This window comes from Zonotrichia albicollis, chromosome 22, assembly GCF_047830755.1.
Source record: "Zonotrichia albicollis isolate bZonAlb1 chromosome 22, bZonAlb1.hap1, whole genome shotgun sequence".
Classification (NCBI taxonomy): domain Eukaryota; kingdom Metazoa; phylum Chordata; class Aves; order Passeriformes; family Passerellidae; genus Zonotrichia; species Zonotrichia albicollis.
Genome location: NC_133840.1, coordinates 3,817,453 through 3,830,530, shown reverse-complemented (window position 1 = coordinate 3,830,530; position 13,078 = coordinate 3,817,453). Strand labels below are relative to the sequence as shown.

Genomic DNA, 13,078 nt, shown 5'->3' with positions numbered 1-13,078 from the left:
AAGGCTGACAAATCCAAAACTCCAGGGAGAGCTTCTGTGGAGGAGGGTGGGCAGAAGGTTTTGCAGTGCTCTCCATGCCTGAAAAAGTCATCAATGACTCTAAAGGCTGCTGTGGGAAGAGGATTTTATTTTGAATGATGCTGACATGAAGTTTTGCTGTTGCTGGCCTGGCCTCTGGCAGCCTTTTGGGGATGGTTTTGGAGGCTGAGTTGATGGCTGGAAATCTGTCACATGTGGCGGCCTGGACCTGTCCTTGCCTGGGCCATCTCTGATCTTTGGACATCCTTGAACAGTACAGCATTTTACGACAGTCACGCTTTATGGCACTTTTACGACAGTCACGCTTTACGGCACTTTTGCTACAGTCGCGCTTTACGACACTTTTTACGACACTTTACGACAGTTGCACATTTACAGTGCTCTCCATGCCTAAAAACGTCATCAATGACTCTAAAGGCTGCCTTGGGAAGAGGATTTTATTTTGAGTGATGCTGAGACATGAAGTTTTGCAGTTGCTGACCTGACCTCTGGGCAGCTTTTTGGGGATGGTTTTGGAGGCTGAGTTGATGGCTGGAAATCTGTCCCATGTGGCGGCCTGGACCTGTCCTTGCCTGGGCCATCTCTGATCTTTGGACATCCTTGGAACCCTTCAGTACATTTGTGTGCTACTCAATAAACACCAATTGTAGGGAATTCTTGAGAACACACAAAGGAAATAAGCAAAAAAAGCCTTAACACAAAAATGTGAGCTGCTCCCTTACCACTGTGACCACAGATAAACTTTGGGAAGTTGAAAGGATTTTCCATTATCTGTTTGCATCTGACACCATGGGGGGAAGGAAAGCAACTGGCTCTGCAATAGTTGCTTCTAGAGGAGAGGTAGAGCTGTATCCTCTGAAAAGAAAATTCTCATCTGATGCCACATTGAAAGTGCTCTTTTGATGTTGAAGGGTTCTACAGAAGAATCATTAAGCAAAAATGCAAAGCAAGCTTCAACCCAAGAGTGACTAAATGGGTCACCTTGGCAATGTCTGTATCCTCATTTCTGTGTAGTTCTGTGGCTAAAATTTAACAGCATTTTTAACTCCTTGCAAGATCACTTCAATTCTACAGCTGCCTAGCTGTTTTATTACAGTACAATCTTCTTCATTGTTTAAAGTTGAAAAATAATAATAATAGCACTAAACCATCTTTCTTGAGGCATGAATAAAACCAGCAGAATTTGCCCTGCTGTCTGGACATGAAAATTTCCAAGTGCTGTCTTGTCTCCTGGTCCTCTACCAGCAAACCACGAAAATTCAGCTGCAAATGAGATTGGAAAGAGAGTCTGCTGAGGTAGACCAGAGGAAACTGTGAAGTGTCTGGGGTGGGGTTTATAATTGATTCTTTTTGGACAGCAAAAGCAAGAGGAGCATTAGAGATGAGGTTTTGGGAAATTGTTTTTTTTTTTTTTTTTGTCTGAGTTGTGTTTGGGTGGAAGCAAGTGGTCTGGCTTGGTGGTTTTGTGTTTTTTTGGGTTTTTTTTGCTGGGCTTTTTCATCCAATCCTAATTAAAGCTAAGCTTTGTACAAGCAAGAATCCAGCAAGTGACTGCTTGGAGGAATGATGGAGGAAGGTTGCACTGAGAGCCTCAAATACACCAAAACCAAGGTAATAGGAGTTAAAGCAAAGAGAGACTGGATAGATACAGAAATTCTGCTGAGGTTAAAGGAGCAGATGCCTGAGGAAATCTGTTAAAGGTGACCAAAGGACTAACAGTTTGTTTTTATTTTTTAGCCTGATCTTATTTCTAAATGGAGTTTTCTCTATGCCATCTATCTCCACATTACCAATTACTGTATTTGGACTATCAGCTTCCCTGGTTTGATTCCTAATATCAGTTAAGAAATCAAGATGAGTCATATGGAAGCATCTGTCAAGCCTAAAAATTGTTGTTTAAAGTTAATTGATGTGAAAGGCAGAAAAGAATTCTATTTTAGCCCAGCTGTCTATCCTGCCATGCAGCTTCCTACGTGCCACTAGAAAATGCTTTACAGTTTACTGAACTTGTTAGATATTGCTATGTTCCAGTTGATAGTTTCTCTGAAAATAGCAGAAGTTGATTAGAGGGAAAATAGTAGAAGCATGATGCAGATTTTACAAAAAAAAAAAAAAAAGAAAATCGTGCTTTGAATTCATGAGTGTGTGTTACAAAGCTTCTGGAATAGTCTGACCTTGGGATGAAATGAAAAGTAACTGAATTACAGGAAAATGGCACTGGGGACTGTGGGGTTTGACCCACCAAAGTCACACCTGTGTCCTTTGAGGGCCTCAGGTGCAGAGTTGGGACTTTGGCCTCATCCTTCAGGACTGCTGGGCATTCCCAGGTCCTGGTGAAGCTGCCATCTGGCACATTCCTCTCCAGATTCAGTAATGAGCTTTCATAATTCTTTATTTCTTTCCTTTTCCCAAAGCAACTTGTGCATGACTCTGCTTTAATTTGAGTGTCCTGCTGAGTCCTGACACACAGATATGTGCACCAAAACCTAAATTGTATATCAATTATATGTGGGGTACAGATGCTTTCCATCCCCCAACAGGGATTTTCCTGGGTAATTTAATTTCTACAGATATGCTAATAATTTTTATATATTTACTAGTGCAAATCCTAGGTTTCTTGACTGTGAAATAATATTGCTTATCACTCAAATCAACCTATCTATTTTCTTTCAGAAAAAAAATAGCCTTTAATAGTCAGCAGAATGTGTGTCCTAGAAGTTTATTCCCCAGAACTGGTGAACTCCTCTTTTGATCCACAGCCAAGTCTAAAGATCCTGGAGCCCTGGTGTTGCTTCTGCTGATGCTGACTGCCTGTGAGTTAGGATAAATTCTTAATCCAGTTTTTCTAGCCATAAAATGGGAATCATTCTAGGCTAGTTCTAAAGACTTTTATTAATAAATGCATGTGGACTGACTAATAAAGAAATGTCTGGGTTCTCAGCCTTTAATAAAACAGTAAAATTTCAAGTAAAATGGACTGCAGAACTTCTGCCAACTGCCAAAATAGTCCTCATCAACATATTGCAAACATCCTTTAAAATACCAGTAAAAAAGGATGAACTGTATAGCATGGCCTGAATTTTTAAAGGCTGATGCCTGCAGGGAATTCTGAGGATTACTGAGACAAGAAGCTCTGTCAGGACCAGCTTTACATTTTTGGTAAACCTGATTATCATTTGCAGTACCTGTTGCAGAGGAGGAGTGTATTCAGACACCACTTTTGGGTGTAAAAGATTTTTAAAAACCCAACCCCAAGCCCCTGCAGTCTGGAAGTGCCTGGCAATAGAACCAATTTTGCTGAAGTTACATCTTGCTGAGTCCTCATTTATTTCAGCATGGGGTTGTTTCCTCATTTTCAGAGTCCAGCTCCAAGCAGGGCATGCTACAGGGATTTGGTCTGGCCAGCTGAGTGCCCTGCTCTGGCTGATGCCCAAGAAGGAGTTTGAATTTCAGGCTGGCAGTAATTCTGTTTGCTTCCTAAGAAAAATTCCCTGTGAAAGGTGCAAAAATGAAAACTAAAACCACAGAGCTTGAGGCATTGCTTAAAGCAAGTCATTTTCCCATGAGAATCAGCTCTCATTTGAAATGTATTGACACAGAATGGATGTAAACCAGGTGATTTTTGTCCCTGTGTTTGCAGGAACAGCTTGGTTGTGTCTCTTGTGCTCCTTCTCTTTAAAGTCTCCCTGGGGGTAGCCTAGAGATCAAATCTGTCTCTCTGGGGTCCTTGTGGAAGGCTGATATTTAGTGAAAATACAGCAGAGTTACTTCTAACTGTAGGTGAGAGCTGGATTTGATGTTTTTAATAAATGTGCTGTTTTTACAGCAGGATAAGAGAGACCTCCTTGTCAGTGCTGGGTGTCCTGATTGCTGCCTTGCTGCAGACACTGGGGGTAGCTGAGTTAATATTTGGGTTCACTGAGTTAAATTTTGGGTTCAGCTACCATAAGTTCCTTCCATGAGCAATTTCATGATGCTGAATTCCAGGGTTTTCCATTGTCCCCACTGCTCACACCTTCCATGGAGCTTTTTATTTTGCTTGTTTCATTGTAATGCAATAAATTGCATTTGGAGGAGGGAGAAAGCTGATGGTGACTCTGAGAATGGATTTTCTGCTCTCATCAAAGAACAGCAGGACTTTTTTTTTTTCCACTTTTTTTTTTAAGTACTTTTATTTTGCACTACTGAAGCAGTACTTCTAATAACTCAAATATGTGTCACCTACTTAGGAATGAAAGCAGCTTAGGATGTGCAACCTGGCTTGATGCTTTGAAGTACATATAAGGCTTGTGGAAAGTCCTGGAATCCCACTTCAGAGATGGAAATCTTTATCTACAAGGCAAACTCAGGTTAGCCAAATACCTGAGAAGTCTTAACTCCATCTTTTACAAATGCCAGTTCTCCTATAAACACATGGGAAAACTAATAATAAACACTAATAAATCCAGGTATTTCTTCTCAATTTTAGTTTCATCTGCTTGGTGCAGTAAAATGTTATTGAATCCACATGGCAAATAATTCAGCTCTCTTTACATGAAGAAGCCAATTTGCCTTAGGCTACTGACTGGATTTCTTGAATTGTGGTTTGGGTTTTTCTTTCTTTAAGTACCTCTTCCTTTTACTCCTAACATCATGCTCTAATGAGCATATCACTCCACTGCAACTTGAAAATGTCATGGATGACTCAAAATTAAATTCCTTTGGATATCAGGAAAGCATCTGTACAGCTTAGGGCAGGAAAATATGAGGTACAGTTATGAAGAAAACCAGAGGGTATAATAAAGCAGTGTATGTGCAACCACTGGATCTGCAAAAAACCTAAATCTGCATAATTTGGAGATGTAATCAGCAAGAGAGTTTGCATGTGTAGTTGCCTGTTCACCCATATAAATACAGTGAATGTTAAAAGGATTAAGAGCCTGTAAAAAGATAAGTTTTTAAATATTGTAAGCACCAAAGCTTGCTAAGGTGAACCATGAGCTGTGGGAATGCTAAATTATATCATCTATTGTAATATAGTTTACATATCTGTCAGGGCTTTAAACCAGTGATCAGCATAATCATCACCAAAGGCTCTTAATGAGATCAGTGGATGGCTCCTCACTGGATGTGTGAAGAATTTTAATGGGGTAATGCCTGTACTTAGCAACAACTACTAACTTTTTAATTCCTGTATTTAGGAGCTGATAGGGAAGTGCTGTGGAGAGAGCAGACAGCCCCCCTGCAAGAGGCAGCAAGGACAAATAGAGGGAATGTCACTTGCTGGCTTTGTTCTCTGTGAGCAGCAGCTGAGCACTTGACATTCCTTCACCTCCCTGAACAGACCGAGGTGGCACCTGCAAGGTGCTGTCACTGTCACATCCACCCTGGGCCCTGACAGAGCTGAGTCCTGGGAGTTCACTGAATGCTCTCATTTATGAATGTGAAATCAGGTACAAAGCAAATTATGAGATGTAAAATGTGGCCAGAGCCCCTCCTGACTCAGCCAGGAATAAATTGCTTCAGTGTCTCTGTCAAGGTGTTGCTGCCCAAGGTCACTGTCCCTCTGAGCACCTTGCCAGGCACTGGGCACTCTGTGGGTGAGGGAATTGCCTAGACTTTGAATATGAAGAAAAACAAATGGCAAATTCTTAGTTTAGCTGATAGTTACACATGTAAAGAAATTCAAAGAGATTTATTAATGAATTTCCAGCGTTCCATCCTGTGCCTGTGGATATTCTGGTTACCTGCTTAACAGGCAAGTTACCCTCTGCCTACACAAGGCTGAGCCACAGCTACATCCTGTGTCTATTTTGGAAAATGAAGAAAAATGTTGCTCATACGCAGTGGGGGAGGACAGGAGATATCAGGCCACCTCCCCTCCCTCACATTCCCAGCCCAGCAGGCTGGTGGGACTTGGAAAAAACATCCAAATAATTCTTTTATTCTGCTCGTGGTGTGGATTGGGCAGTGGCTGGTGGAAGTGAATGGGTTCAGATCTCCAGGAGTGCAGGGAGCTGTTTAACTGGCAGCTGTCAGCCCGCTGAGGGAAACAGGCTGCTTGTTCCTGCTGGCAGCTGAAACGTCTTCAGCTACATCCAAAAAAAGGAGATCATGTCTGTTTGCTGGTTCCTGGCAGGATTTCTCTCTTGCATAAGCTTATCTCTGAGGAATAGTGGATCTGAATCTTTGTTTGCAAAGAACTTGGGGTTTTTTTCACTATGTTTTGTGAGTCGTGGCATTGTGGAACGTATTTTTATCACTGTAGCAACATCAACTGCTGCTCCTCTAGAAGACTCTGATAAGGTAAAGATATATTTTCCACCCATCTGAGGAAACTTGCTTCTCATGTGACTTTCTAAAAGTGAATGTTATTTCAGTTGAAGATGCTGGACCTAATGGTAAAATAAGTATTCTTCCTTTTATCCCAAGGTTGCTTTAAACTGCTGTGGGCTTCAATGTTCTCAGTTGCTCTTCCATTGTGCTTCAGTATTCACAGGTGTTCTGCTGTGCCTGAGGGAGATTTTGGGACTTAAATAGTCCCCCAAAAAGTTAATGTTCCTTCTGTGGTTGGTATGAAAAGTAAAAGTGGCTGTGGCCTGCTCTGAAGGTTTCTCTAGGCTCAGTGTTGATGTTTGTGAGAGAGGGAATCAAGTACAGCATGGCCTTTTCAGCCCTTTAAACTCATGCCAGATATCACTCTTGCCTTTCAGGTCACATAAAGATAAGTTATATTTTTGTATGAGTGCATAAATACATGTAAAGTTTTTAATTTTTTTTTTTTTTTAGCGTCTGTAGACTGAATTACTTGGGAAGAAAATGAAGAGTAGTGCCAGGCCTTGGAGTGCAATAGCAAAGCAAGGGAGCCATGGAATTGACAGAGGGAAACCTCTTCCCACCACCTCCACAGGAATGAAGACATCAAAGTCCTCCACTTCCCTGGCCTTTGAATCCCGGCTCAGCAAGGTACAAATCCTTGGAGACTGTTCAAGCATTCCAGTCTTGATCCAGGTTAAAGCTTTGGTTTAGTCCTCCAACTACCACACCCACTGTGTTAAGGGCAGGGAGATTTAAATTTTGTTGTATATTAAATTAATACACATTTCTCAAAGTATTTTGCATGTACTGAATCTGTACACTCTGTGTGTGAGGGAATTGGCTAAACTTTGAAGTTGGGGAAAAACAAATGGCAAATTTCTAGTTCAGCTGATAGTTACACGTGTAAAGAAATTCAAAGAGATTTATTAATGAATTTCCAGCATTCCTAAAAACCTGTGCCTCTCCCTTCAAGGCAAAATATCTTAACAGAAGACATTGCAATATAACCAATGCATTTTATAAATCCTATTTTTTTATACAGATATGTTTTAAAAAATAACAGAAACTTCTGTCCAAGTAATGTTTTTAAGAAAATGGAGTAATACACCTGAAATGCTGCTGCATCTGCACCCTTGCAGCCAGCAAACAGAAATAACCTGGTCACCCAAACCCAGGCCAAGGTTGTAACTTTCCAGTAATAAAGTTTAATGAACAGTACATAGCAGGGTACAGTGTTTAGATCTTCTCTTGATTAAAACTTCATTAATTGCCACAGTTTTTCAAGGAAAGGATTAATTTATTGAACTTGCTGTGCAGACTCCAAGATGCAGTTACCAATAGGGTACTTCAGTGCTCCAGGCAGGTTATGCTGTGTGGTTGAGGCAGCATCTCTGAAGGAATGCTACTGAGGACACTAATCAGGGAATCTGATACGATTGATTTGTTAAATTTAGTGTTAATTGTGGAGAGATTTCTTCCTAATGACAGCTAATGACTTCAAATTGTATCCAGCTGCAAATGCAAAATCATCAAAGTGGCTTGCTTGAAGAAAGGGAGTTGAAAAGGCGCTGCAGTTGCTGCTGTAGGGGAGAACACATTGAAGAAATTACTTCAGAGAGAGTGCAGAACACTCTGAAGGTCAGCAAGTCAGGTTGTTCCATTCTCCTCCTGAGAGTGAGCTGACAAAACCTCTGCCAGAAGGAAAAATGTTCGTTGTTTGGTATCCTGGAGCACCATCAACACTTGAGCTATTGAAACTTATGGGCTCACAGGGTCCAGGAAACCACAGGCTCTGAGTCAGAGGAGGAGATTAAAGGGAGAAGGAATTAGAGTTGAAAGATTTCATTTTGCTTAAATGTTTCACATTCAGGAACTACTAAATAGGGGCAGTGCTTGTTGTGTGCTCTCTTTTGTCTTAACCCAGGAGTGGGGTTCAGCCTGAGCTTCAGGGACCCCCAGTGGCACTGGACAACTTCAAAGGAAGTGGATTTTCATTTGAGAAAACACTTTTGGTGTCCACAAACTCAAAAGTATAGGAAAACTACTGCTCTAGGGAGACTCTCCAAAGCTTTGGTCTTAAAATACTTGAAAGTATTTTTCCTGAAATTAATTAGAAACTGTTACTAGAGGTACACGAATGGGAAATCAGCTGACCAAAGTTCTGAGATAAACTAACTCCTGCTTGCTGAAGCAAGATAATTTCAGTGTTTCTCTTTGAATCTTACCTTGTGCTTGTGTTCCATGGGTTTCTTGAGTTGGCACTTAGAGCAGACTTGTGTCACCAGATTCCCTCCCAAAAAATTGCCAGTAGACCACTCCTGTAAACTGTTTTCTCCTTGCCTTTTAATTATTTTCCTTTTTGAACACTTTCCCATTTTCATTCCTCATTGTTGGAACAGTGCTTTATCCCTTAACCCACTTCACAAAAACCTGGAATGGAATGCAAATACAAAAATAATATACTCCAGTTATCAAGGCAATATTCCCATGGGGCTACTTTATGGAAATGTTAACTTTTTCCCCAAGAAATCTTGCATGTTGAACTAACTAAGGGGAATATTCAGGGTCCTGACCTGTCCCCCCTCTGTGTCACAGCTGAAGCGGGCGAGCAGCGAGGACACGCTCACCAAACCCGGGCCAGCAGCAGCTGCGGGAGTGTCCAGGCTGAAGAAGACAATCACAGCAGGAGCCATCTCAGAGCTTGCCGAGAGCCGGCTGAAGCCCAGCACAGGTAGGCACCAAGGTGCTGTGAGCCCAAGGTGCTGTGAGCGTCACTCGCTTTGCCAAGGTCCCAGCAGTGTCCCCTGTCCCCCTTGCAGCGCAGCCGTGTGGCAGTCGCAGGACGCTGTGCTTCGCATCCCGCACCCCCTGAGGATTGGAATACGAATCCCAATATAACCAGTTAGATTGTGCCTGGGTCAGTGTGACCCTCGCTGCTGAGCCAAAGGCGGCTTCTGTGGTGCTTTACCCCAGAGATACCTTGGCTGCTGGAGATTGCAGCAGGGCACTGGTGCAAGTCCAGGCTTGTCAGGGACTCCGTTTACCTCAGGAGAGAGAGCTTCTGGTGATGGTGAAGAGAAAAAAGGAGAGGATTCTGCTGGAGGGTTATATCCAGATGTTTATTCCATGGTTACAGAGGTCTGAACCGGGGCAACTGCTCCAACCAGAATGGAGGCCACATGGTCTGATTAACCTTTTAAGCTTGGGGACAGGGGAAGGGGAGGGGACAGGTGAGCCACCAACCAGGTGAAAGGGGCAGGGTCTCAAGGGACTAGGGACACCTATACGGGCCAATGTCCCCCAGGCCTGAGGAGCATCCTTTGAAATCGACCAACCACACGACGCCTTGCTGGTATGTTAGCCTGATTGACAGGGCACACTCAGCAAGGGGCGAGGGGGAAGGGAGAAGGGAATATTGGCACACCTGAGGAAGGGACCCGGAAGCTAAAAACACACCACAACACCCGAGCCAGGGATACGGAGTGAAAAGGGACGCACTGGGTGGGTTTAGGAGCCGGGGCAGCCCCAGCAGCCGGGCGGTGGCACCGGTGCCCCGCGGCTCCGGGCAGGATGGACCCGGCCCCCGGCTCCAGGGCAGGACAGCATCGCTGTCTGAAGGTTTCCCCATTTATCAATAGCAATCTCTCTTCTCTCTCTACCGAGTGAGCAGAGCTGCTTCCCCGCTGCTCCTGGGACTCGGCAGAGGTGTGAGAACAAAGAGCAGCCCTGGGCATCCTCTGTGCAGCCTGTGCTGCTCCTGAGCTAGCCCGGGGCACGCTCTCCCCAGCAGCCTCAGCCCCATCCGCTTGTTCCCATAGGTTTCAAACCTAAGCCTGTTTCCAAAGGCAGCGACACCATCTGCATACCAAGGGCTCTGCTTTCCCCCAGGAGCTCAGCAAATGCTTGCTTTTGTCTGCTCCCTGGTGGCATTTCCAAGGGAATGTGAGCCCTTATTAAATTTGACCATGACCTCCCTATTTGTCACAGCCTCTGCAGGTTTTGACTGTGTGACAGAACAATGTTACTAACCAGAGAGAGATTTCTGTTCAAAAAAAATGAAATATCAAAACCTTTATATACCCTTGGAAGAAAATGATGTGCCTTGTAACAGCACAAATGTTTCATAGTAACCCAAAGACAGATCCAATTCTGCTGTTAATCAGTGTGTAAATCCTCAAATTTAATAGTGACTAGCTGCATCCAGAGGAATTTGGGATTCACAAGCCAATAAAGAGGCATGATGCTTGGGAGGAGCCAGGCAGGGAGATGAAAACCTGTACAGATGATGCAGCACAGGATCCTGGGAATGCAGCCAGGGAAACAGCACTGCAGGGAGTCCAGAGTGGAGTATGTCTGTCAGACACCAAAACACAAGCATGGAATAGAGAGCCCTCTTCTGCATGCAGCTATAATAACTGCCACTGGAGGAGGGAGATTTATGATGAGGACTGCTTTAAATACAAAGGCTGGAATGGTTTATGGAGGTCAGGTTACATCTGGGTATTGCTTTGCCACTTTAAATCACATCATTGGATATAACCTCATATATTGCTTTGCATCTGCATTTGTAGAAGCATGAATGGGAATATTAATGCTAAATGAAAAGAGAACAAGTGTATAGATAAACACTAAGAATGTATGTGTTACCACTCTAAAATGGTTTTTAACCCAGAGAGAGCTGTCTTCTTACATGTCTGTTTTTACATTGGTTCCATAATCTAAAAGAGTGTTTGAAAACCCAGCTGTATGCTGAGGTGTCATTGTCAGGGCCACTAGAAGGTGCTTGATCTTATTGAGCAAGATTAAAGAGCTGAATGCTTTGTCACACTGAAAAGGAAAATACCAATAGTCCCACTAAAATGGTGCATTGTTGCTGAGAGAACTGACAGTGAGCATGGCAGAGGGCACAGCATGTTCTAGGAACAGAAGCAGGAAAGGAGAGAACGTTTTCAGCTGCTGTGTTTTATTGCAATGGCTTCCCAAAGAGTCTGATTGTGATCAAGATGCAAAGCTGACTGTGGAGCTAATCCAAGTGAGAAGGTTCCAGTAGCTGGGGAATGCTGATGTTTGTGTAGGTAGCCAAATGTGTAAATCTAGAAATTTATTCCAAAATCACTTTCTTTTGTTTATTTGATGGCCTTCATCTGTTCTGTGTTTTCCTTTAATGTCTTGACTGTAGGCATTATCTCTCCCCCTTGTTTGGGCTTTTTTGTCTGTTACTCAAGTGAGTGATTTGAGTATTTTACTGAAATGATATTCTGTTAGCTCCAGCCACACTCTGATGGTACACAGTTGGTATAATAGTCCTGTGTGAGAGAATTTAAAGTGAAAAAGGAATGGAAATACAAAAGCTTAGGTTTCTTTCCTCTTTGGGTGTGACTGTCCACCATTTGTGTGTTGACCTTGAGCAGGAAGACATGTTCCAAATGCTGCAGATAATAAATAATTGACCTAAAGGTTGGTTGTTTAAATAAGGTTGTTTCTGTGCTGCCCTTGGTGGAGTTTCAGTTATTTATTCCAGCCCTTTATTGATGGAACTACCCCTGCTTGCCCTGCTGGGAGCTGACACAGTAAATCATAAACAACTTAAAGGGGGATGAGGCCAAGCCCATGGATCCATCCTTGGCAAGTGCAGTTGAGCAAATGGAGCTGGAGAGTGATTCTGGCTGGAAGTTCTGAGCTGTGTTGTTTGGTTTTGTAACTCCTTGGCAGTTTTGAAATCCCAGGCAGTGGGAAATGACACATAGAGAAAAAGAAATGTCTTGTATTCCTTATCCACAGTGTGATGTCTTCCCATGTGCTGTCCTGAAGTGGCTGTTTGGGTTTGTTCAAGCCAGGCTTACAGAACTCTGGCATTGTTTTTAATGTCTCAGTAGATGAAAAAGAGCAGGGAAATTGTAAAACATGAGCAAGAGTGTACTAATCTTGGAATATATTGATGTTAATGCATGTACTTATAAAGCCATCCAGTCTTTGAAGCCACATAGCAAAGAAATGATTGTAAAATATATTAATAGAGAAGTTTGTGTATTCATGAGAAACTAGGACTGTCTTCCCCTAAGGTTCAGGATTTTAGGAAATCAATGACTTCAGATTCTGCTCCTTTGAGGTCTGCAAGCCAAATAACCTTAGAAAAGCAATTTCACAGAGAATTTCAAAGCTTCTTATGTGATCACATACCTCTCAGGAAGGGCATTGCGTGGCAGGACTGGTATGCAAATAAAAAATTTGAGGTTCAGGCAGATGAAATTACTTTCTCAATGGAGCCTGGAAGTCATTCCAAATCCTTGCTCTGAGTTCTGTCATTCAGTCCACACAAACTCCCAGTTCAAGCACTTTCTGAGGACTTTCCTGGAGGCTGTCTGGGTTAATCATGTTCCTGTGCTGCTTTGATGTGATTTCAGTGGCAGCTGCTATTATCTGTCAGCTTGGACAGGAACCAAAAAGAGTCTGGACATAGCCAGGATGTGGGCATGGCACAGTCCAGTCACACATCATCCAAAAGCACTCAGACCATTTCAGCCCTTCCCATTTCTCACAAATATATTGATTTTTATATCAAGTGCTGCCAGCTCCAATATGAGGTATCAGTTATCCCTGAAATGTAATTAAGAATAGCTCGACTTTTTCTCAGGCTGCTTCATCAGCTTATTTTTTATAGCTAAATAAAGGCTAAATCTCTTTAGACATGATTTGCCTCAGAAACAATAGGAAACTGTCAATAACAATGTTATTATCACCT

The 13,078-nt window shown here is 42.8% G+C and overlaps 1 protein-coding gene across 5 annotated transcripts in view; it reads left to right on the top strand.

Annotated features, from left to right (window-relative positions):
• Positions 1–13,078, top strand: part of SPECC1 (sperm antigen with calponin homology and coiled-coil domains 1) — an 85,478-nt gene that overhangs the window by 13,747 nt on the left and 58,653 nt on the right. For 4 of the 5 annotated variants that reach the window (XM_026797169.2, XM_074557149.1, XM_026797168.2 and 1 more), the window contains exons 2-3: positions 6,808–6,984; positions 8,932–9,067. In XM_026797169.2, the coding sequence (XP_026652970.2) occupies positions 6,838–6,984; positions 8,932–9,067 (283 nt within the window). In that variant the 5' untranslated portion in view covers positions 6,808–6,837. Of the gene's footprint in view, positions 1–2,712; positions 2,853–6,807; positions 6,985–8,931; positions 9,068–13,078 lie in introns of all 5 variants that reach the window. The other variant, XM_005493517.4, reaches the window with a different exon arrangement.